This window comes from Notolepis coatsorum, assembly GCF_963971535.1.
Source record: "Notolepis coatsorum genome assembly, chromosome: 19".
NCBI classification, from domain to species: Eukaryota; Metazoa; Chordata; class Actinopteri; order Aulopiformes; family Paralepididae; genus Notolepis; species Notolepis coatsorum.
This window is the reverse complement of record NC_140183.1, coordinates 35,532,287-35,558,885: the sequence shown is the minus strand read 5'-3', so window position 1 is coordinate 35,558,885 and position 26,599 is coordinate 35,532,287. Positions and strand designations below refer to the sequence as shown.

General features: G+C 41.6%; 1 protein-coding gene across 2 annotated transcripts in view; it reads right to left on the bottom strand.

The window, feature by feature from the left end:
* The window catches only part of dek (DEK proto-oncogene), a 70,159-nt gene that overhangs the window by 11,932 nt on the left and 31,628 nt on the right, over positions 1 to 26,599 (bottom strand). For both annotated transcript variants that reach the window (XM_084335993.1, XM_084335994.1), the window contains exons 6-9: positions 26,396 to 26,519; positions 25,218 to 25,508; positions 16,924 to 17,094; positions 3,644 to 3,716 (exon numbers count right to left, since the gene is read on the bottom strand). In XM_084335993.1, the coding sequence (XP_084192119.1) occupies positions 3,644 to 3,716; positions 16,924 to 17,094; positions 25,218 to 25,508; positions 26,396 to 26,519 (659 nt within the window). The remainder of the gene's footprint in view (positions 1 to 3,643; positions 3,717 to 16,923; positions 17,095 to 25,217; positions 25,509 to 26,395; positions 26,520 to 26,599) is intronic.

Genomic DNA, 26,599 nt, shown 5'->3' with positions numbered 1-26,599 from the left:
CAACATTTTACGAAATGTTTTCCCATGCAGATGTTCTTTTTGACATTTTGCAGAGCAAGTCATTTGACATGCAGTTTTGTTTGGCTCGGGTGGATGAGTTTTGCATTCGCATTGAGGAGCAGAGGCCACGTTTTGAGCAACTCTATGACGAGACAGTGAACACCACCGGTGTGCCACCTGGGCGCAGAGCGTGCGGAGATCCACGTACATACTACAAGAAGGTGCATGATGGCATTATTGACAATATTCTAAATCAAATGACAACTCGTTTTAAAGATCACGAAAAGCTTTCATTCCTTTCCCTTCTGGATCCCACGCAGTTCACCATCTACAAGAAAACGTTCCCTGAAACTGCTTTCACAAGCCTGACTGACCGCTACGGGCCGCGTTTTGACTTGCCACGGCTGAAAACCGAACTCGGTGTCATGTATTCTATGGCAGATTTATAAACATAACTAAATAAACTGACGTGTTTAGTTGTAACTATCCCTGTCACCACCTCAACCGTGGAAAGGACATTTTCTGCCCTCAAGCGCATTAAAACATATGCGAGGAATACAACCGGACAAGCCCGACTCTCTGCATTATCCTCCATGTCAATTGAAAAAGAAATGCTCCTGGATCTGAAAAGGACTGATCAGCTGTATGACCGGGTCATTGAAAAGTTCACCCAAACGGACAGGAGGATGGATTTCGTCTTCAGGTGAACCACGTCAAAATGGTGAGTGAAACAAATTAATTTATATTGATTATATTGATCTGCCGCTGCGCATTTTATTTCCACACAAATATATGTCTGTCTTGAAATATTGGCTGGGCTGCTGTGCGTTTCATTTGGTAATTCTTGACTTGATCTTTCTTTGCATACCGTAACTTCCCTCTAAGCACAATTTGAATTGTATTAAAATAGTTACATTTGTTTCGTTGTTGAGTCACCATGCATGTCTAATAATGACAACTCGCTGGGAGGCGGAGATCGGCATTGGTTTCAGCGATCACGCAACGTTGAACCACTCTCTCGACTCTCTGCTTTCTCAATTCTTCGCTTGATATAATTAATACAAATGTCCAATATAACGGAATTCGTTAGCTCATACAAATGTGATTATAACAGACTGCTGTTTAGTGTCGGGCCGACTGCCCACAGAACGGTCTATTTTATTTCAAGTTAGCAGCAGCAGCACGGAGTATCGAGGGACTTATTTTATTTGGAATATAATATTAATAATATATAATATTATGAAGGCCCGGTTAACTCCGGTACGCTTCGCCACTGCTAATTACATATGGTAATTAAACATTAAAACACCTGCAGCTTATAGTCCAGTGCGGCTTATATATGTACACATCATTCAATTTAGCTGCTGCGGCTTATAGTGCGAAAAGTACGGTAATCGATGCTGCTTTCGGTTGCCTCAATGAATGCAATAGTCTCAGGTAGGGATGCACCGAATGGGAAATTCTTGGCCGAAACAGATAGCGAAAATAGGAAACAGTTGGCAGAAAACCGAAAATGATATATATATATATAATGTTTTTTTTCTTTTTTTTTTCAGTTACCTGATTATGGCAAAATACATGATTATGGCTAAACTTAACTTAAATAATATTAATTATGACTATTATGGGCCCATAAAACATTTATTCAGCACTTTTGAATGCATACATTAATTCCAGACTGACTGCTGAAAGATTGTACAATTTAAACATTTTCTCTTTGCATACAACAAAATGTGCATTAAAGTCAAGTGCATTTTCTTTTCTCTGTAGGATAACTACAACAAAGTGCATTCAGAACAAAGCCAAGGTGCTTTAAAACTGCATAAAGACACACACACAAGAGGGATAATAGCTTATAGCAGACTTAATGATGTTACTGTAGTGGCTACTAGGGGTGGGACGGTTCACAAAACCGTTTATATGGTGCTTGCCATTTTTACACAAACTGACTAGCACCTGGCTGCAGTGCTGCTGCTGCTGCTGCCTGCAGCCAGTGCTCACCTCTCCCGGCCCGGCTCCGCCAAATAATTAATTTTCTCGTCATCTGAACCGTACGATACAGACGCCCCGAACCGTGGGGGTCGTACCGTACGGTACACGGTTCGGATGCGTACCGTCCCACCCCTAGTGGCTACTGTCATAATTCATGGAATTATGGAAGGACTGTTGTATTTACTACATCTCCCGTGACTCTTAGCGGGGGATGACGTAGCTTACAAGAGACGAGTGAAAGAGGACCGGAAGCGGTGTTAGCTAGCTTAACACTTTGAGCGCCACTCGCGGCTAATCTCGGGTTTACGATTGTGACGTTGAAAGCCACGTCACGGCTTTTCTCGGATTTTTTTTTATTAGCGATCTGAAATCATATTGCATCACCCGAGCCTACCATTGGAGATCCAGGGGCCGCCGGCGATCAGATGTGAAAAAAGCGCCCTATAGTCTCCCAGATGGTAAATCACCCTTTTGGAATGGACTCAATGAAAATGGATGGGGGAAAAAAATATTCCAGTCCACATTTTCCAGTCCACTAATGCAGCTGGAGTTACCAGAGTTCATTCTGGAGCCTCTGAGCCGCGGCGAGCATGGGTTATACTGTACACACGTTGGATCAATATACTTATCGATTTTTTCGAATGGTGATCAGGAATTGGAATATACCATTTGGATACCATCTGATGTCAGGTAAGGAATCTATGTTATCAGTGTTAGGATAATCAGACTCGTTTTCATCGAGATATAAGCGTTTCCACTATATGTGATATGGCTGTTTCACTGTAAAAGCCATGAGGAAATAATAGCAGCGATTATCAGCGCACGGCACGAGCGTGCGTGCGCACACATATACTATCGACCATCTAGCGTTTATTTGAAAACGATTCATAAATAGACAAATGATAACGTTCTGGAATATTCCAGTAAATGGCGATTATCAGGGAATGTGTTGTTTTTTTCTTCGAAACACAGTGGTTTTCAAAATGCTATAAAAAGGAAATGAAGCGATAAAAACACAATCTGCTTTGCCAATGTTGACTAGAAAATGATTCTTTGATAAGCGATGGGCAGATTAGACACATAGCATAATTTAAAACATAGATTAGGCGATATTAACGTTACATGGGCCATGGACCGTGGCATCAACGGGATAAAAAGGAAAACACGGCCTGGCACTGAAAGTGTTAACGCTAACGTTAGTTTAAAAGGTTTTAACCGCGACAGGCATATAGTAATGGCGAGGATATAAAGCATGTTAAAGACGCATTTATTGGATGCGTTGCTCGCAGAGTTTACATAGAAACAGCGCGACTCCCAAGAGGAGTTAGTTATCATAGGCTGTAGAACGCAGGAAGAGCTGCCAAGCTGCTCACGTTATACGTTGCGCAAAGTCTGTAGCCGCGTTTTGATTACGTCATCACAACAACACTTTAGGTTACGAACGTTACGTAACCCTGTTCTTTGACATTCAGTGATATATTTTCGGTGCTAAAACCCTTTCGGCCGAAAGCCGAAAATGCATTTTTAACCATTTTCTGCCGATAATTTCCGGTGGCCGAATATTCGGAGCATCCCTATTCATAATGACCTCTGGTCTCGAACACTGTTCATAACAACCTTTGGTTGACTGAGGAATCACCATTGTTCTTACCTTTGCTTGCCATCTTTTTCCTGTTACTGCTACTGTCAGCTTTCTTGGTTTTAGCTGCTGGCTTCTTTTTGGGCTGTGGAGAAGAAATAAAGAATACAATCAACACTAGGGGCTAAATCCACAAAGAATGGATTGCACGGAGCAAGTTGCACCCTTACTTACAATTCATTATGAAATGAAAATGGGGGACCCTGATGTAAACAAGACGAAAGTCTTTCTCTGGTCTGCATCCCCTTAACAATTGTGTGTATTGAGCTGTACTGTATTGTACCCATTCTGCAATTTGCTAATAAAATGTTCATTCAATCAATCAATCTGCACAGTGATTGATTGAAATTATCTTCTCTAGTCTTCTTTCTCTGCCTCACGTGAAGTTAAATCTACTCTAGAAGTAAAACTGAAACTGAAAGCATACACCTGTGGGCGTGGGGGCTGTAGGCAATTAATTTACTCAGTGGTTGAACACAGAATGACACTGGTGGGATCAATATTAAATGTTTTCGCCATGGCATTCATAATTCATCCAGCCTCCCTCCAGGACTGCAGCTGGACCCTGTCTGATATTGCAACGCCTCAATACCGCCGCCTGGTGGATGTCGGGCGAGTTACACTCCAAGCCAAATCGGAAGTGGTGCTCGGTGCATCAAGGAAATTCCTCCGGTAGTAATATCTTGAAACTAACGTTATTTTCAGCCCGATTGTTTATTCATTTCACGGCAATCCATCTGATCAACGTATCAACACATAGTAAAAAAGACGCTACTGACGATCAAGGATTTATAAACGACCCCCCCCCCCCCCCTTTCCTTCACGCATGATGAAGCATAATGTATACCGATCATATAAAAAAAAATTATATAGTGTGTATAGGAAAGAAACGCCAATAGATAATCTATCATATGCGTCAGGGCCTATAACTCACATTTTAGGAATTACTGCAGAAAACCTTAAAAACATACTTATATTCACGACAGTATTAACACGACAATGTATGAATGAAAAAATATAACGTTCCCACATCCGGAACGATAGATACCCGATGTTGAATGGGCCATAGTAATGTCGATATAGCTATAATATTTAAAAAGTTATAGCCCTGCAAAGAAGGTAAACATCTCCATAGGGTTACAGCACTGGCAGACTGGGCATAAGGATGGACACAATGCCTGGCATACAATGTGTAACTTTAGAAAACAAATGCATTTTGAACCGTCACCATTTTTAAGTGAATCTTTACAAAGTTGGCTACAATTCCAGTATCACCCTCCAGACAAAGTAGATCAGATAGCTCAACAGATCTTATGGTTTAATTCAAGTATATTAACTCAATCAGTGCCAGACCAGAGGAAAGTCGGGTTAACTCGCCAACCGTTCAGCGCCAGAACAGAGTATAGTCGGGTTTTCATCGTTATTTCTTTTATTAGATATTTTTATTAATTTCTCTCACAGACCCAGGGCTCTACGCTAACCTTTTTCACTAGGGGCACAGGTGCTCCTAAATGAAAAAAGTTAGGAGCACACAAAGAAATTTAGGAGCACCCAAAAATATTTAGGAGCACAGTGAAAATATTTCAAGTAAAAAGAGTTTTTTTTATATGTATATTTGTACTGTGCGTGCATGTGTGTAAATTAGCTCTTGCTACAACCCTGCATGTTTACATTTTGTATTTTGTACTTGATGTTCATTAACATGTGCTGTCCCTATCAAATAAACTATCAAATCAAACTACTGCTACAAAAGTAACAGTCACTTAACTTTAGCTTTTGCCCCTTTTATGCATACAATGCCTATGTTTTGGCTGTGTTGCTCTTCTAGAGAAATAATCCTTTCAGGGTTGCCTATTGAAATACTGTACACCTCCAGTACAGAAACATTGTTTATGAGTTTGCTTTTCAGGTAGACCATTGATTGACAGTCGAGTCTGCCAATTACGTCACACCGCTTGCACTCCAGCCGTCCGGCGCTGCAGCTGGACCCTAATGCCCACCTCTGCTGTTCATAACGCTAGCCAAGTTAGCAGTACACACAGATACACAGTGGGCCAGTTACTTTGGTGTAGGGGTGTAACAATGCATCGATCCTAAGGGGGAAATTCAACTGCATCGATTTGAAAATGTTAGAATCGATTATCGCAATTTGAATGTGTACACAGTGTTATGTTGTTATCATGTCCGTTACAGTCAACACAACGGCATACGCTACTGCATCAATGTTATGATTAACAAAGCAAGGCATTCGTTTTGTTGCATTAACGTTATATTACTATTGTTATCGCTAAATCTAGGTGTTCTAAAATATATTGCTATTGGTAAGACTAGAAGTTACATGTCTCGGGAAACTCTCGCATATCGCAATGGTGGCGTTTCAGGAAGTAAACAAGCCAAATGAGAGCTTCCGATTGGTCATTTGCTTTCTTTCTCTTGAAACCAGTCACGTCACTCTACTGTGATTGGACCGTTGGCTTGAGTGCAATGTGGGACTTGTAGTTTTTTAACGTTTCTCGCGGTGGAGAAAAAAAAGACGAGGCTGTAATCTGTACTCGCACACCGTGCGCGTAATTGAGTTTTACGGTTCGCACACATATTTTTAGGGGAATATGCAAGCAATTTGGTCGCACTGTAGAGCCCTGAGACCTCAGGGTTACCATTCTCGAAGTCAACTTCCTGTCTGTTGTTGCTACGCAACTGCAGTGTGGGGGGAAACTGTCCCGCCTGGTACATTGTGTATGCTTCATTTAGTGGAGAAGCGGATCGTTAAAGCGGCAAATTAAAGACAATCAAGCGGAATTTTCTTCAGTCCTTCACAATGTCAAAGAGCTGCTGTGTTACGTGTTGTACTAATGACAAAAACAGAAATCCAAATCGCAAGTTTTATACCATCACGGAGGAAAAAGTGGCTGGCAGCTAACGTTAGCTACGTTAACCTAGACAAATAGCTACATGCTGAGCTAACGTTAATTATATCATATCGAACCGATAGGAGCTTATCTTATCTAATCTTACGTGGATGTTTGATCGGGTAGTGGCACACGTGGTACCACCACGTAAGATTAGATAAGATAAGCTCCTATCGGTTCGATATGATGTAATTAACGTTAGCTTAGCATGTAGCTACCACAACACCAGTCAGGGGGAGCTTCTTTGACTCATATCTCGCCTTAGAATCACCAGAAAGGCTTTTGAAATAGTGAAATGCCATGTTGGCCTCAATATTTTCAAAACAAATCGTATGAAAATGTTATGAAATGAACAAGAACGGAGCTCAACGCATGCATTTGATGGTAGAAATCAGTTTGTTACCCTCATACCAAGATGGCGGCGGTCTCGTGACATCAAAGTGTCTTCGAGAATAGGCCAGGGAACCACTCTGAGATCGCTAGAGTGCAATACCGGCTGCATCCTGATAGGTGGCAGTATCGCCCACCCTTCTAAACCTTTTTTCACACCCGGTGTTACGTTTAATTCACTCCGCGCTCAGTTTTTTTGGTCAGGCGAGTCTAGCAGTTGACTCGATGGCATTGAAACACGTCCAATGCCCCTGATGCATGTGTTGTGGTGGATTATGTTGGCGACACGATGGACACCAATACTGGAAATCGCGATCAGACCATTGGGGTACCTCCTAGTGAAGGTAAGGACTAGGGTCTAGGGATGCATGATATTGGCTTTTTTACCGATACCGATATACCGATAATTCCGATATTGTCCAACTCTTAATTCCCGATACCGATATCAACCGATATCACATTTGAATGCCGATATCGGCCGATAATATCGGACATCCCTAGTAAGGACTATACGACATCAATCCTGCTTTGATCCAACCATGATTTCACATCGATCGCAACGACCATGTGTAACGTACTCCAGAACGTATGCCGTTGGTGATCAAAGCATCAAAAAACTACCCCCCCCCCCTTTCATGCATTCATGATGAAACATAATACCTAGGGGTGTAACGATTAGGGATGGGTACCGAATTCGGTACTTTTGAGGTACCGAACCGAAACACGTCGGTACTACAGAGTATCGATTCAAGTGAGATTTCTTGTCAACGTTCACACGCACAATATATGCTTAATTCCCCAAAAAAATGTAATACACAAATGTGGCTGGGGGAACTGATTCACTCGGTATGAATGGACTATAGGTCAATAAACAAAAAAAAAAACATTATTTTTTTTTAATAATTGTATACTTTTCCCCCCCTCCTATTTGAGATCGATGTCATACTGCAACACTGAAATGAAAAAATATTTCATCAACTAAAATATTTAGTCAACTAAAATATACAGTATGTCACAGCCCACGCCTCTCCCTGCCAAGTGGCTAATCTTGCGTGTCCAACCCCCCAGTAAACTAACCATGGATAAATCCAAAAAAAGGAAAGTCTGAGGAAAATAAAGGGTTTAATTCAGCGTGGACAGATTAATTTGCTTTCACGACTAACGATGCAGGCTTACCTGTATGCCTGATATGTGGTGAGAAACAACAAACATTTTACTTTTTATTTTATAGATTTTCCACAAATAAGGGAAGGACTCAAATAGAGCTGCATAGTTCAGGGTTTTATTTCAAAGTAGGTCTACACATGGTACTCTTTTTTCAAAGTAGACTTCCGGTACTTTTTATTGGGGATGTCCGATATTATCGGCCGATAGGCATTAAAATGTGATATCCATAATTACTCATGCGATCCGGATATGGCGTGAATCACAAAAAAAAATCCTAAATAAATGGCACAATCATACTCCCTTATTCAATAACAATGCACTCTTAATTGAAAAACGACCTATAAGATTCCCTATATGGGAAGAGCAAGGCATACACTCATTAGGGGATGTTTTTAACAAACAGGGTTTTTGTAGTGATAAAGAAATACGCAAAAAATTTAATCTCACCAAGTCCACATGGCTTTTTTACAAACAGTTACAGCTATGTTTGAAGTCTCACGGTGTTCCATTAGACAGACCAACCGGAAAAAATGTGCCGGAAAGTTTGGTTTCTTACATATCTCGATGTGATTTATCAAGAAATATCTACAGCAAGAATTCTGGGTCTCAATGAATCCAAAATGTCAATGTGGTTAGAAGTGGTGGAGAGAATAAAAGCTAGCTTATAATGGTAGTGTCTGGTTAGGTGCGAGGGATAGTGGAGGTACTTCTCAAGGTGGGGTCCGGGAGGGGGGGGTTCGAGCTGGAGCATATGTGTGTAGGTTTTTTAGATAACAGGTATTAGGGGTATATCTTATATAAGACAATTAACTAAAATGTGATCTCATTGGATGTGCTCCGACAATTAATGCTTGTATATCTTATCGTGTGGTCATGTTTGTTTATGTGTTTGTTTAAAAAATAATACAAAAAAAAAAAAAAAAAAAAATTGATATCGGAAAATATCGGTATCAGTTTAAATTTTTTTTTTACTTTTCTATAACCTTTATTTACCCAGGCAAGCAAGTAAGAACAAATTCTGATTTTATTTATTGTCAAAAGTATGCATAATGTTGTGTTAATTCCACAACAAGAGATATGTAATGTTAATTACCTGAAATTATTACATTTTTTGGGGGGGGGGGGGACCCTGCATATATCGGATTCGGTATCGGTTGATATCGGTATCGGAAATTAAGAGTTGGACAATATCGGTAAAAAAGCCAATATCGAGCATCCCTACTTTTTATTTTATAAATGTTCCACATATAAGGGAAAGACTCAAATATACCTGCATAGTTCAGGGTTTTATTTCAAAGTAAGTCTACAGATGCCAGTGTTTTTTCAAAGTGGACTACTTTTTATTTGATAAATGTTCCACAAATAAGGGAAGGACTCAAATATACCTGAATAGTTCAGGGTTTTATTTCAAAGTCGGCCTACAGACACCAGTGTTTTGTCTCCTCTTCTGTGTTTTATTTAAAAATAGGTCTACACAGCCAGTCTTTTTTCTCCTCTTCAAAAGAGTTGAGGTTTTCCTTTGTTATAACAGGTAAAAACAGCAATAAAAAGTCAAACATTTTCTTTTTGTTGCTTTATAATTCCATTAATGCAACAAACTGTGTGCTATAAGTATAAAGTATAATAAATCGCTAATTACTTTGGGTATGCAATTGTCAGGCGTTTTATGCTAAATGTGGGGTATGCTTGGGGATAACTACCGTATATAAAATGTTATACACTGTTATCTTCATTTAAGGGTAAATTAGTTTTGCGGCTCCAGAGGTATTTTGTGGGAGGGGGAAATATGGCTCTTTTGATAGTAAAGGTTGCTGACCCCTGCCATAGGGAATGAGTCTGAGATCGCCAAAGTGCAATACCGGCCGCATCCAGCTAGACGGCGGTATCGAGCACCCTTTGAAACCTTATATCTTGGCCTGTGCAATGGTCAAATGTCTCCGGGCGCACTTTTCTGGGTCGGGCGAGTGGAGCGGTTCTCTCGGTTGCATTGAAGCGCGTCAAATATCCCCGATCCATATGTTGTGGTGGATTATGCCGTGGGCCAAATGGACATTGGCTGTACCAGATGGCGATCAAACAATTGGAATATTATTTTTGGAATACTCCCGATCACAGGTAAGAACGAGCAGACGTCAATTTTAGCTTGGTCCTGCAATACTTTTATACCGATCGAGCGTTTTTAGTAGGGATGCTCGATTTTGGCTTTTTTACCGATACCGATATTGTCCAACTCTTAATTTCCGATACCGATATCAACCGATACCGATATATGCAGGGGTCCCCCCCCCCCCCAAAAAAATTGAATAATTTCAGGTAATTAACATTACATATCTCTTGTTGTGGAATTAACACAACATTATGCATACTTTTGACAATAAATAAAATCAGAATTTGTTCTTACTTGCTTGCCTGGGTAAATAAAGGTTATAGAAACGTTAAAAAAAAAAAAAAAAAATGAAAACCGATAGATATTTTCCGATATCACATTTTAATGCCGATATCGGCCGATAATATCGGACATCCCTAGTTTTTAGTGTTCAATACGAATGCCGTTACTGACAGTCAAATAATCAGAAACGAACCCCCCTCTTTTCATGCATTCATGATGGAACATAATACCTATGTATAATAGATCTGATTTCGGAATAATAGCGTGTACAGGCAAGAAATGGCAATGTCTATAGTGGAATTGACGTATAGGGCTATAACTCAGCATTTCATGAATTACCCTAGACCACTCTAAAACCATACTTATATTCACCACGGTATAACACGGGAACATATGGATGGAAAAATTCATTCTTTTTCACATATTGAACGATATATAGGTGATGTCAAATGGGCCATAGTATTGTATCCATAGCTATAATATAGAATATAGTATAGCTCTACAAACAAGGTGACTGATCCCTATCTATCTTGCGGTGAGAGGGCTGCGTCTAATGGCTGGCACTACGGATGCATGTCCCGATCGCATTTCTTTGCTCCCGCCTCCCGATCCGATCCCGATGATGTGATTTTGAGTATCTGTCGATACTGATCTTTCCCGATCCGATCTTTCACATTAGTAACCAATTTGACGCATTTGTCAGAAACTGGCGAAGCGAGACAAGCCCCTGTTGCCTGAACTTGCCTCAATAGCCCCAGTCGAGCGCGGCGGCTCGCATTACATTCACCATACGAGAAATATTCAAAGTTTCAATCTGTTTGCACATTAGTATACATTCACAGTGTTCGACTCATGTAATGATTTGCTCCATTTTGGTCTGAAACGCAGACGAATAATCCTCACAAAGCGAATGTTGATGTTATCCAGGTGAACGTTCATTCAAGCGAGGCATTCAACACAGCCGTTTGGCAGAGCACCAGCCGTCCCCCATTCCTTTGCTCCAGGGAACAAAATAAGCACCCGCCAAGCGCCAATGGCCTGTAGATATAAGGTTTGGCGAGTAAAAATGAGGTCTGCCCGCCACCTGGCGTGTAGTTCATATCGATACTCTTATTTAGAAAATCCTGCGCGGGTCTCATTTCCGCCCCAAGCGCAGCTCTAGTCATAATATATATGGCTCCGGCAGCTAGCAACGTTCGGTTCATATGATACTCTTATTTTGAAAAACCCCGTAGCAACTCCGCACGTCATATCCGCCCAGTCCGTGCTTCTGAAAGTCAAGTCAAGTCAAGAGTTTTAATTGTCACAGCATACAGGTATACAATGAAATGCGGGTGGTCTTGCCCGCAACGATGTGCAATACAGTGGTACAACATATAATAGAATAAAAAAATGAAAAAACAACATTGTGCAGTAAACAGGTAACAGGTAACATGGAGTGACATCTCGGTATCTGTACATAGTTATTTACAGAGCATATGGGACATGCTAGTTAGCTTTGGTAGTGCAATACACTGTTCCTGTTATTCTAATTTAAAGTGTCCTTTCCTTTGGCCATAAGTGTGCGTGTGTGCGACATGAGTGTGTGCCCGTGTTAAGTGGCTGCTCGTGTGTGAGCGTGCACAGCGTGCGTGTCGTGTGTGCTTGTGTGTGGATAGTTCAATGTTCCGAGCACTCAATGTTCATTGTTCATGGCTCTGATGGCCTGGGGGAAGAAGCTGAGCCTAAGCCGCTCTGTCCTAGTAGCTGGGGTTCGCAGGCGTCTGCCTGACCTCAGCAGCTGAAACAGGCTGTTATTGGGGTGGTGAGGGTCTTTCATTATCCTGCAGGCTCTGGATTTGCACCTCTTGTTGTATAGAACCTGCAGGGGGGGTAGTGCAATACCCGTGGTACGCTCGGCTGAGCGCACCACTCTCTGTAGGGCCTTCTTGTCCTGTGCCGTGCTGTTTCCATACCAGGCAGTGATGTTTCCGGTCAGGATGCTCTCTACAGCTCCTGAGTAGAAGGACTGGAGTATCTTCCCCGATACTCTGAACTTCCTTAACTGTCTCAGGTGGTAGAGGCGCTGTTTCACCTTCTTTACTACTGTGTCTATGTGTGTTGACCATGTCAGGTCCTCTGAGATGTGGACCCCCAGGTACTTAAAGCTGCTCACCCTGTCCACGGTAGCCCCGTTAATCATCAGTGGTGTGTGCGTCTCCTGCTGTCCTCTCCTATAATCCACGATCAGCTCCTTGGTTTTACCAATGTTCAGGAGCAGGCTGTTGTCCTGGCACCAGCGTTCCAGTACCTCAACCTCCTCCCGGTAGGCCTTCTCGTCGTTGTCTGAGATCAGCCCCACCACCACCGTGTCGTCTGCGAACTTCACTATGGAGTTGGAGCTGAACTTGGCCACACAATCGTGTGTGTAGAGTGAGTACAGCAGGGGGCTCAGAACACAGCCCTGGGGGGACCCGATGCTCAGGGTGATGGTGTTGGAGGTCTGACACCCCACCCTGACCGCCTGGGGTCTTTCGCTCAGAAAGTCCAGTACCCAGGCGCTCAGGGCGGAGCTCAGACCTAGCTCGATCAGCTTGTCCACCAGTCTGGTGGGGACTATGGTGTTGAACGCTGAGCTGTAGTCAATGAACAACAGTCTCACATAGCCCCCCTTCTGACGGTCAAGGTGCGAGAGGGTGCTGTGCAGTACCTGGGAGACCGCGTCGTGGGTGGACCTGTTTGTCCTGTATGCAAATTGCATAGGGTCCATATCACTGGGGAGGGAGGCACAAATGTGGTCCTTGACCAGCCTCTCGAAACATTTCATGACCACAGAGGTGAGTGCCACCGGTCTGTAGTCATTTGGACATGTTGGGGAGGGTTTCTTCGGTACAGGGATGATGGTAGACATCTTGAAGCAGGCAGGGACCACTGACTCCGCCAGGGATTGATTAAATATGGCGGTGAACACTGGGGCCAGCTGGTTGGCACAGGACTTGAGTATTAGGGGTGGGACGATACATCGATCCAGATCGATACATCGATGTAATTATCAACAATCGAATCGGATCGATGCGATGTAATAAGATCGATTCATATCGATACTCTTATTTTGAAAATCCTGTGGCGAGTCTCATATCCGCTCAAGAACAACAGCAGTAGCTCCGTGTGTGTAGACGTTACAGCATAGCATTCTCCCTTTCTGTGTGTGTGTGTGCGCGCGTCTTTGGAAAGACCAGATGAGGTCAGAGGAGTTTGATGTTTAAATGTTATTTTAACATAAACAATATAATACATAATAAATGTAGGCCTATACATGATCATGCAACATCAACAAATTGTTGTAGGAACGGTTTGGGAGAGGGAGGTTGTGAGTTTTGAGTTCCAAAAAATTTAGCTTAAAGTTTAAAGCTCAATATATAAAAACGTGGCACTTTACAGTGAACAGGAGGTCTATTTGTATTCAAAATAATAGATTGATTTTCCTTTAAATGTCTGGAAGAGCTCAAAAATACAAATGTCAAATGATATTTTCATTACCTTTTTTTTGTTGATCTAAATGTTACTGATTGTGTTAAATGGGCATATGATATCATCTCATATCGATCGCAGGCACCTGAATCTAATCGTATCGTATTGTATCGTGAGAGACTTTGTGATATCGGCAAATATCGTATCGTTGTCCAAAGAATCGATATCGTATCGTATCATGATGAAACTGGTGATTCCCACCCCTATTGAGTATGCGTCCTGTTATGCCATCTGGGCCAGCAGCCTTCCTGGTGTTCACCTGCATAAATGCTCTTCTCACACTGTGTTCCGACAACGAGAGAGCGTCCCCGCCCCCCCGCGGTTGCCCCCCCCCCCTCCACAACAGCCGGCGCGCCAGTGACGTCACTAGCCGGAGAGCCAGCAGCGCCACAGTCTACACCAAACCGAGCGTAGAAGATGTTGAGCTTGTCCGCGAGGGAGGCGTCGTCGCTCCCCATTGAGGGGGCGCTGACTTTATAGTCAGTTATTGTCTTCAGTCCCTGCCATAATCCTCGTGTCGTTTTGTGCCATTTGTGTCTCCAGTTTGTCAGCATATGTCCTCTTAGCAAGTTTAACAGCCTTGCGTAGAGTATAGACTGAAGCCTTATACTCCTCCATGTTTCCTGACTCTCTACCCAGGTTGTAGGCGGTGGTACGAGAGTTCAGAGCTGCTCTAATAGTGCTATCCACCCACGGTTTCTGGTTTGGGAAAATCCGCACCGTTTTTCTGGGGACAATACCATCGGCTATTGTTGTAATGTAGCTCACCACTGTATCTGCGAGCTCGCTGACGTCACTGGCGCTTCCTTTGAACATATCCCAATCCGTATCTGTAAACACGTCCTGGAGCGTGGCCTCTGATTCGTCGGTCCACTTCTTTGTCTCACGTGACAAAGCAGAGCAGCGCTACACAGCAGTGCGCCTACACGACCCGAAATAAGTCTGTGGTGGTTTTTTTCTCTCACAACGGGTCAAATGCATCTACATGCTTTGCACCGTCGCCATTCCTTTATGCCCACATCGCCCGAAATTTACGTTTATGTACCATTACAATCACTACAACGTTAGCGTAAGCTAACAAGCTAATCCTGATCAGAGGCAGAGGCGCAGAGCCATAGAGAACAGCAGACAGTGTGGACTGGGGAAAGGGAAATGGGGGGGGGCACTCTCCCCTTCCCTGTGTGTGTGCGTGTTTGCGTTTGGAAAGACGATGAAGTCACTAGTCAGGACTCAGGACAGGAGTATATTATAGTAAACTGAGGATTACTGAGGATGGACAGATAATGTTGATATTAAAATATGAAAACGTTTCGAGAGGAGTGGAAGTTTGAAGACAGACTAGACTACAATATGATGCAGGGGTGGTGAGTTGAAACAGTGTGTGTGTGTGTGTCCCGACCCCACTTCTATGTTTCAATAAATTATTTGCATTTAAAACTATTAACGCTGACTCATTCCTTCAGTCCACTCAAAATGATGCTAATATTCCTTATGTTGTTTATGATATTAATTGAAAATAGCATATGAGAGTATTATATAGTAATAATAACACATGGCGATATACTAAAAAGCTATTTATAATTTTTGGCTGGTAAAAAATCTGTCTGGCTGGTAGTTTTTCAAATCTACCAGCCAAATGGCTGGTAAGTCAAAAAGTTAAGTTTGTTCCCTGCGTTTGCTCGCTCTAGTCACATAACGTTGAACGCACGCGGAACGTCCACCTTGCAAACATTGCAACTGGCTTCGGTTTCAATTTTAAAATGCTTCCAAACTTCTGACATTTTGTCTAGCTGCTCAGGTGTTACGAGTTATCAGGTGGACCTGCCGGTGTTTCAGGAGCGACGAGTTGTGAGCTTGTAGGTCTGCTATTTTCGGCACACGTCACTGTCGTGCGACGGTGTAAATCAAAGGAATTGAGTTTGTTTTGGCAAATTCTTCTGCTCTGTGTGACAATAAATAAATTAATGATATGTAATTTAAAACCAAAACTAAGGCCTCAGTATGAGATTAAGACGTGAACATGGTCATGTTTGTTGAATAAAATAAGAAGAAAAAAAATTTATTCCTGATTAGAATATTTTTTTATTCCCGATCCTGATCCTCTGAAAATCGGGACATCCCTGAAAGTGTTAAGGGAGGCTGCCATGGAGTTGATGTGCTTTTGGTTTTTTGATGCGTTGTGGCTTGTTCCGCCATCGCCGTTCGCGCACTGGGAATACGTGCACGGCTGTCTGCTGCTCATGTGGTGGTTGGTGTTTGGGTGGTCTGCTGTTGGGTATAGTTCTACCGATCCTCAATTTTCTTATTTTTTCTTGTTATTTATGTAAGCCTGGGCGGTATTCAGGATGGCGTGGAATTGGGGAGCAGGGGTGATGGGTGGGGTACTTATTGGAGTGTAGCAATATGATTTCATGTAATCATTTCTTGTGAAATTTTTATGAAATTAAGAAATTATTATTTGATGAAATGAATCTACTGTATCTTCATCCCTTTTTATTAAAAAAAATATAATAGAATACAATCAACATATATACTGCATATGGTAGTATATTACATTACAATCATCTAGGAGTACAGCTTGTCAGTCACTTTTGAGCTACTCATCAACTCCAGGAGAACCATACTAATGTGCTCTAGTTTTTGTAGTGTTAGGGGAGGGACTATGCTTTCAGGCCGGCCGAATAAAACAGTACTACATAGTTTAGTCTTTTCACATTTTCAGCAACTATTTTCTAACATGTTTAGAAACAAATCTCTGAATTTGCTTTACCTGGACTTGAAAGATTTCACATGAATACCTGTATAATGGCAACAGTATGGATGTGGCTCTGGGTGTGTTTGTGCGAGTGGATTTGAATGAACAAACCACTCAAACAACATGACCTATAGAGCAGGGTTCCTTTAGACCTGATGTACCAATACCTTACCTTCTCCTCAACTTCACTCTCGCTGTCAGAATCAGATTCAGATGGGTCTGAAACCTCCTTCTTCACCTTCTTTCTGGGGGGACCTGCCTTCTTTGCTGGTGCCCTCTGCCTTTTAACTGGTAGTATTTTCTTGGAGGCAGCCTTCCCTTTGCCTGGCTTCGATTTGGGGGACTGATGAGAAAGTATGGTGTTAACCTCTTTCTTTTATCGAATGTTTATATTTTTCCTTTTTCATGAAATATAAAACACCACAAGACACCACACAATAATAATAATAGACATGACTTCACAGAACAATAACACTAACCATAACAATAATGACAGTAGAATCACAAAAATAATAAATACAGAACCTAAAAATAAAAACAGATTATATGACCACAGACATCACAAAAGACATTTCCTTTCCCACTCCCACCCCAGGACCCCCAGGACCAACACCCCGATCCCGCTCAGCCGGCTATATGGTGGTCTTAACTTTCTCGGCCGCCACGACCCACAGCTCAATGCTGGCCTGTCCCACTCCAACCACATGAGCAGTCGAGATCTCCAAATAAATAACATCTAGCAATGTCAGGGACCAGTTAATTAATGTGAGTCTCTCTGGTTATTTCCATCTCATTGCAATCAGCTTTTTGGCTGCTGTAACGCCTGTCAGAATAATTATTTTCTGTTGTATGGACGTTGGTGGAATTGATATATTACAGATGTTAAAGCCCAAATCCATAATTAAAAAAAATAAACATATCAATGCAATATATGTGAATTATGTAGATGGAAATATGCTATTGGGAACTTTGATACTGTACGTCAGAACTGCACCGGCTGCAGCAGCAGGTGCTAGTCAGTTCGTAGAAAGTGCGTGGAAATGGCAAGCGCAATATAAATCAATCTTCATTACGACTTTAAAAACATTTGGCATTAACATTATAGGCCTACATCTTGCTATAAAGTTAGCACGGTTTGTGACGCTACAAGTACAACGCACGTTGGTAGCAGGGTTTCCGTTAGAAAAAATTGTTGCCGGTCTCCGTGACCTGCAAGATTTCAACTACCGGACAAATGAGATTAATTCCGGTCATAGTTTATTAAGCTTTAAAACAATTGATAGGCAGGCTATATAAAGAATGTCATCCTCAAGGCATGTAGATTTATAATATTATTACTTAAAACTAGGCTACTTTTGCGTATACAGTCATTAATATATTCCAAATAAAATAAGTCCCTCGATACTCCGTCTCCGTGCTGCTGCTGACTTGAAATAAAATAGACTGCGTATGTGGCAGTCGGTCCGACACTAAACAGCAGTCTGTTATAATCACATTTTTATGAGCTAACGAATTCCGTTATATTGGACATTTGTATTAATTATATCAAGCGAAGAACTGAGAAAGCAGAGAGACGGCAACATTATTGTGGTTTGCGTGACTACTCTCTCCACCTCAATGTCACGCGGTCGAAAAGGGCGCTTGTCTATTGGACAGTGGAAATGTGTGTGTGGCTGCGATCCTGTGTGTGCGCGCGCGCGTGTGTGTGTGTCTGTGTGTGTACTGCGGAGCCCAGATCAGCGGAGCCGAGTTTTGACATGGCATTGATCCATTGTTCTATTGAAGCACATTACCACCATCCTCTCGCTAAACAACTTGTAGACCACGGTGTTTTTATGAGTGCCCACAAGTAGCCGTTTTAATAATATAATAAGCCGCGCGCCTCGGTAATAATAATAAGCCGCGTTTTTTCTTCCTTCTTCCCAAGATGCACAGACATAGATAGATAGATAGATAGATAGATAGATAGAGAGATAGATAGATAGATAGATAGATAGATAGATAGATAGATAGAGAGATTAGATGCAGTGTGCTTGTTTTGCAGTGAGTGCTGCGAGCAGTGGTAATAATAATCACTTCCTATATTTGGTTCGCGTTTGGTCCGATGAAGCGAACCGAGACCTACGTTTTTAAAGCTCTCGCTGACAACGTCGTTGTCATTATTAGAAGCAACGAGGAAACAAATGTAATGATCGTTTCGTTCATCGCATAGGCTATTTAATTTTAGCCTATTTTAATACAATTCAAATAATCAAATTGTGCTTAGACTCAGGGAATTATTTTCACCGGACATTAAGACCGGAGAAATTAAATATGTCGGACTTCAAGAGATTTTGCCGGACAAATACCGGTAATTACCGGCTAACGGAAACGCTGGTTGGTAGCCCGCCAGCTCCAATACAGCCAGTGAAATCATTATCAGACATCAATGAAACGTTACTGTAGCTAGCAGAGGATAAAATGAGTCTGAGGCGGGGTGTTGAAAGACAATGACGTTTATTCAACATCCAAGAAGGCTAACATTGTGTTTACTAACTCCAACCGGGACTATTGCCGCTTTCCCACTGCATGGTATCAACTCGATTCGACTCCACTCAACTTCCACTGTAGGTAGAGTCCAGAACGAAGGTACCACACGCTAAATTGTCCGTGTGGACCCCAAAACCCATAGACAGTTCCGTGTTCACAATTACTGTGTTGCACTCAATATTTAAATAATGTTAGTCTAAATAAATGTAGACAGACAATGTATGTATTTTTTAAATAGAATGAACAGAGTAGTGTTGTTTTGAAACAGTAGGCCTACACAGTGTGTGTGTTAGTTTGATTTATGCTGCATTTTATATTGATGGCCTTCAATTTAATAAAATAACACACTTTTCCTTTTGATAAGAAATCCAGCCATTCCTTTCATTGTATTTCAAATACTGCACTTTAATTTCAAGCGGAAAACTAACCTTTCCATTAACACTTTCCGTGCCGGAGCTCGGTGCCCCGGAACCTCCTTGAATGCCGCGACCCACTTCAATGTTAGCGTTAAAAACGCCTAATCTATGTTTTAAATTATGGCTATGTGTCTAATCTGCCCGTCGCTTATCAATGACTCGTTTGCAGTAAACATTGTCAAAACGGATTGTTTTTTATCGGTTCATTTTCGTTTTATAGCATTTTGAAAAGCCCTCGTTTTCAAGGAAAATATAAAGATTCCGTGATAAAAGACATTTACTGGAATATTCTAGAATACACAAAAACGTTGTAATTTTTCGGCCTATTTATGAATAGTTTTCAAATAAACGCTAGATTATCGATAGTATATGTGTACTTATGCACGCTATAGACACAAGCTGAAAAATCGATTCTCTTATTTCCTCATCAGCGATCACAGCCAAACAGCCACATCACACATAGGGGACACGCTGTTATCTCAGCGAATACAGCTCTGATTACCCCAAGACTGGTAACATAGACTCCTTACCTTAGATCAGATGTTCTCCAAAAAGATTATTCCAATTCCTGATCGCCATTCCAAATATCGATCACACTTATTGATTGATTATTGGCTGCTGTAAATTCCAGGCTGATTTCCGTCCCGCGATCAGATCCCTCTTGAGCAGACGTCTCGCCAGCACAAGGAGCCAGTTGGCTCCACCTCTACAGATCTACAGATCCCAGGTCAGTCTAAGCGACTGACCTGCAGTTACACAGGTATAGACGATAGGGGGCGCTTTTTTCCAATCTGAGCTCCTGTAGGGGCTGGTGTTCCAACGGGAGACTCGTTGATGAAATATGAATTCAGATCGCTAATAAAAAAATAAAACGATAATAAGCGTTGTCGGCACTCAGTGGGGGGGCTAATAAAACGAGATATGACGTCCGTGGCACTCAATGTGTTAAGAACTGACAATCAGGGAATTTAAACATAGTTGACATTGTTTTTTTGTGTTTATTTTAAAGAAAGGAAAGTCTAGTGCTGGTTGAGCATATGCATACTTTATGTTGATGGCCTTTGTCTATAATGTGGCCACAAAAATAGAAAGGTTTAATTACCGTACTTTTCGCACTATAAGCCGCACCTGACTATAAGCCGCAGCAGCTAAATTGAATGATGTGTACATATATAAGCCGCACTGGACTATAAGCCGCATGTGTTTTAATGTTTAATTACCATATGTAAGGAGTGGAGCCTGCGGCTTAATTTGACTCAACACGGGAAACCTCACCCGGCCACGGAAAGGATTGACAGATTGATTGCTCTTTCTCGATTCTGTGAGTGGTGGTGCATGGCCGTTCTTATATTGAGCTTTAAGTTCCCACCTCTACAGAGAATGACTCCCATTGGGACACAATACTGTCGGACAAATAACATTAACTCATTTACAAGTTGTATTAAGTTTAGCAAATAAGGGAACAGATAAATAACATTTCAATGCAGTAAAAAAAGCAATATTTCGATTTTCGGGTTTTGTCCACATATAAGCCGCACCGTTATATAAGCCGCAGGGTCGAAAAATGGGGAAAAAAGCTGCGGCTTATAGTCCGAAAAGTACGGTATTTTGTTTGTTTGCACTAAGTTAATACTTTGACAAATGTAGCCTATATTTTTCAGTCAGTTCGGTCTTTGTGTGCCAAACATTATTTAAGGCAAACCGCTGTAACCTTTTTTTTCTTTTCTTTTTTTTTAATAAATGAGAAGCATGTTTACATTTTTGGAGTGTTACATTTTTTTTTACTACATAAACAACGTACCGGTATATCGAACCGAACCGAAAACCGTAACCACAAAACCATGATACAAACCAAACCGTGTATTTTGTGAACCGTTCCACCCCTAGTGTATACGTAGCTACCTACTAAATCCTCAAATATAGGACAGGTCTTCTATTTACCTCAGCTGCAAAGAGCACCAGAGAGAGGCTTATATAAGAGGCAGGCCTTAATTTCAAAAAATGACACTCATGGACATAATCCCTTCATTTTCAGACTATTATTGCATTATTATTATTATTTATTTTTAATACGTACATTGTCTGTCTACATTTATTTAGACTAGCATTGGTATTTAAATATTGAGTGCAGTTGAGTAATTGTGGGATTAACGTAATTCACACAGTGAAGTTGGAACTGTCTATAGGTTGCGGGACGATTTAGCGTGTTGTACCTACCTTCTCGACTTCCTCAGTCGAATCGAGTTGATGACATGCAGGCAATAGCTTTAGCTAACGCCATCATAGCATCATGATCTGTAATGTGTCAACTGGACAACGCCAGCCTCGCCTGCAAACGCCATATAGATAGCGAACGTTAACGTTTGCAAACGAAGTCAACGTCATCCAGCTGACACCACAGATCTAGATATTATGACAACGTTAGCTAGCGGCTAGCGCTAAAGCTAACACCAACCGGAGGGAAACGTTAATGTACGGTAGTCAGTGTAGTGAGAGGCAGCACTTGATTTGCATTGGCAAGAGTTTATCTCATTCTATATCACGGCACAAAAAATAAAAAATTAAAAAAAAAATTGCGACCTTATATTGGAGAAGAAGAGAACCAATGGTTCTCGAGCCGTAACGGCACATGGGGCAGGAGCCTATCTCCTGTTTCCGTAGCGTGAGGCAGCTTGATGTACAAGTACACCCCTTGGACATGACACTAGTATGTCGCAAGGACTTAAAGGGGAACTATTTTACTATTTCTTTCACTATTTGGGCACTTTTACACAATTCCTGTGAGTCTATGGAACACCTCTGTAATATATATATTTTTTTTATTCATTGTTTTGTATTTCTAATCAAGTCCTCAAAAACAGCATTTTTCTACCTCAAGATCTCGAGCCGTTTTGAGCCTGGGCTCCAGGTCCAGCCACTGTGTGCAGCTCATCTTGTATCTCAACATTAACATGCAGCGGTGTCTTTCTGACATCACAAATCATCACATTTTCAAATGACTCAGTTCAGTGAGGGTGAATATTGTGAGAGGAGAATTGGAAGAATGCGCCAATATGAGAATTTTGAGACATAGATCATATTAATATAAGTCCACATAGCTAGGAAACAATGCTAAACACTCAAAAAGGCCATTTATAAGATAGTTCCCCTTTAACCCCAAACCAACCCTTGATGCTGAGTGTCAAGCAGGGAGGCTATGGGTACCATTTTTAACACTTTCTTCGCCAGGCTTATGTACATCATTATACTAGGGCTGGGCGATATGGAAAAAAATCATATCACGATAATGATATTATTTTTTTTTTTTTTTTTTTTTTTTTTTTAAACAACAGATGTATGTTTATTTTGCAGCAATTCTTTGTCGTTGCCGCCATCTTTAGTGTTACATCCCCTCACACTCCAGTTCTCAGGCTGTAGCTGGTTTAAAAGCTAAAGTAAACCGGCTTCTCTGCTGGCTGTGGCTCCAGGGGAGTTGAACAGTTCTGGCTCTGCTAGTTTATTTTCTATCTTTTGGCCTATTTTTTGGTGGACAAACCACTGCACATGTGCACCGTGACTCGTGACTGGAGTCTAGTTCTGCTAGCACACATAGCCTACTGTGTACAGACGGTTTCAAACTGTATTTTAAATTAGAAAGCAAACAAAATAAATGGACAAGAGAAAAAGAAATCTCAATTTAGTCAGTATTGTCATTTGGACAAGCAAAGCCATTACTTTAAGTTGTAGGCAAGAAAGTCAAGTCTGTCCACTGTCTCTGGTTTTAAAACTGGCCTGTTGCAGGTCACAAAAAAAATATATATATATATATATAAAAAAAATTATTTTATTTCGATATTCGATATCGATTATTAAATTATATCGCGATATTTATCGTTATCGTTATATCGCCCAGCCCTACATTATACCCCTCTCTGCCAGCTCTATTTGTCTATGGAGAAGTTCCCCTTCTTTGCAGGGCTATAACTTTTTAAATTGTATTGCTAAATTGACATTACTATGGCCCATTCAACGTCAATTATCTATCGTTCAGGACGTAGGAACGTTATACCTTTTCATTCACATATTCATACTAAAATACGGTCTAAAGTATAAATATGTTTTTATCGTTTTCTGCAGCTTTCTCCAGAACGTGATTTATAGCCCTAAATGCATTATATTGATGATCAAATACAGTTTGATAGCGATCTGCGCGAGATAAAAAATGTCAAATGGACGTGCTTCTAGAAGTTACTACTTATCATCTGATGTTGACCGGATGGGGGGGGGGGTCGTTTATAATTCCGTGGCCAACATTAGATGATTCATCTAGTGTGGGTGATATGATCATTAGAGCAGTTTATATCGAACACATAAAAAAAAAACGCTGAATCTTACCCCAGTCTCCTCGGGCCATTGGGCGATGAGTGTGGAGCAAAAATATTCCTATTATGGGATGTAGAAATATGCGATCCATCTCCAGGTTGTATAATAGTATATACGTCCAAATCATGTTGTTTATCGAGTTATTGGTAACGGATTGCTATCCATTGTGTGTAGCTCGAGTCCCGGGATTATTAGCGAGTGATCGGACCGAATTGGAATGAGCACCAGCTTCCGTTTCCCGTTTCCGGTTTGGGCGATCCGCCGATCGGCCACCAGATAGCGCTATTGAACCGTTGGAGAGTTGAGAGGGGATCAACAGTAGATCTCAAGTCTCCGGGGGAGAAATATGATTGCGATCACAGATTTTTGAAATATTGATCTCAATGACGTGTTACGGCGTCATTGGCAGAATTAGCATGGCGGGGAATGACGAGTTTAGGCGTCTCTGGCAGAGAAAGTGTTAAATAGTCTTTGGTATGACTCGGCCGGGGCTTGAACTCCCAGCCTCCCGAACTCAGGGCGGACAGTCTACCCACGAGGCCACTGAGCCGGTATATTGGAGACCGGCCTTTATTTGTTTGCATGCATCAAAGCCTCGGCCATTATAAGAGGCCCGTCATTTATTCGAGTACCCTCCACTATTAGAGGATTTACGGTACCTTTGGCTACTTCTGATTGGTGAGCAATGAGAGCACAGCACTTCTGATTGGTAAGCATGACTGGCACGCAAGAAGAAACCTTGAATCAGACTCGCTGCATAACTTGTCCCAAATCGCAGGCTTTGCGATTTGCATCATTTCAAATCGCGATTAAAAAACAATGAATCATTCAGCCCTAGTCACAGCCCTGCCCTGTCTTTGTGGAGATAAGGTGTTTCCATGAATCTTCTGATCCCAATCACAAAGATCCATAGTTTATACACTAGTAAACAGAATATTGGTACAGATTATAATGGAAAAAGAACTTGCAAGATTTAGAGGTCTACATGCCTTAGTATCCAGGCAGGGTAATATTGGCAACCATCATAATATTCAAGTTTCTCACAGTCGTGAGGGAATTACTCCATAATGACCAGAATATCTCTTACCGTCTCTTACTATGTCTAACCTCACCCCACTCAAAACAACCTCACCTCATCACTCAACTCAAACAAACTCACCTCATCATCCTCCTCCTCTTCTTCCTCCTCGTCTTCAGAATCCTCCGTCTCGTCGTCTTTCTTCGATGACTTGTTCTCCGTGTCTGAGCCCTCCAGCTCTACTGCATCTCCCACTTTGTCATCATCCTCATCGTCCTCGTCGCTACTTGAGTCCATGACGATAGCTTTGGATTTGCTCTCTGCCTTTGACTTCTTGGGACTGGCACTCTTAGGCTCGGTTTTGGTCTTTCCCTTTGAGTCGCTGCCCGAGAGCTTCTTCTTGGACTTCTTCTTCTTTTTTGAGAGCAGAGGCTGCGGGGGAGGGGGGGGGGGGGGGGGGGTGTAGGAGGGTAACTTTATTAAATAATAACTTATGCACAAGATCTACTGTACGTCTAAGCAGTCTTAATTAATTTATATTCTAGGCGTTTATCAAGAGTAGATTGAGCTTGTGAGTAGATTGAGCTACCATATTATCATTTAAGAGTTGAGTAGACAATATGCAATCCTAGCCAGAGTAACAATAGCTACAATAGCCTATTCATGCTTGCTCATTTTGCTAAGATTGACAGGAGACCAACTGCAAGCAGTGTTGCAGCCAAACGTGACAGAACCAATGGTCCCGACTAGGGATGCTCGATATTGGCTTTTTTACCGATACTGATATTGTCCAACTCTTAATTTCCGATACCGATATCAACCGATATATGCAGCCCCCCCCCCCCCCCCCCCCCAAAAATGGAATAATTTCAGGTAATTAACATTACATATCTCTTGTTGTGGAATTAATACAACATTATACATGCTTTTGACAATAAATAAAATCAGAATTTGTTCTTACTTGCTTGCCTGGGTAAATAAAGTGTATAGAAATGTTAAAAAAAAAACAGATACCGATATTTTCCAATATCACATTTTAATGCCGATATCTGCCGATAATATCGGACATCCCTAGTCCTGACTTAATTATAGTTAATCAGTGTCAGCATTTCAATGGCACAAACCTCTGCATTGTGCACATAAAGTTGCACAGATGTTCCACTACAGTTAAGGTTTTAATGGCCATCTCCAGGTTGTAAGAAAGTACACTTGTAGCCTTCAGATTGCTGATTGTGTGATACTTTGTCGCCATCCTGTGGGCACACTCCATTACTGTTGTGTTGGCTACTGTTACACAGAACAAGAGACCCTTAGCTCACCCTTCCACTGTTTTTAGGTGCAATAAGGAAAGTCAGGATCCTGTCAATGAGATCGGCCTGGGTTCCTTTCTTTTCCTGGTCCAACACCTTGCAGATAGTCCGCAGTCTGGAGTTCTTGAAAGACCTTCATTCAAAAAGAAATAAGACATTGAGGCATACCTTCTCTGCTCTCAGACAAAATCGTAAGCAGGAGACAATGGGCCT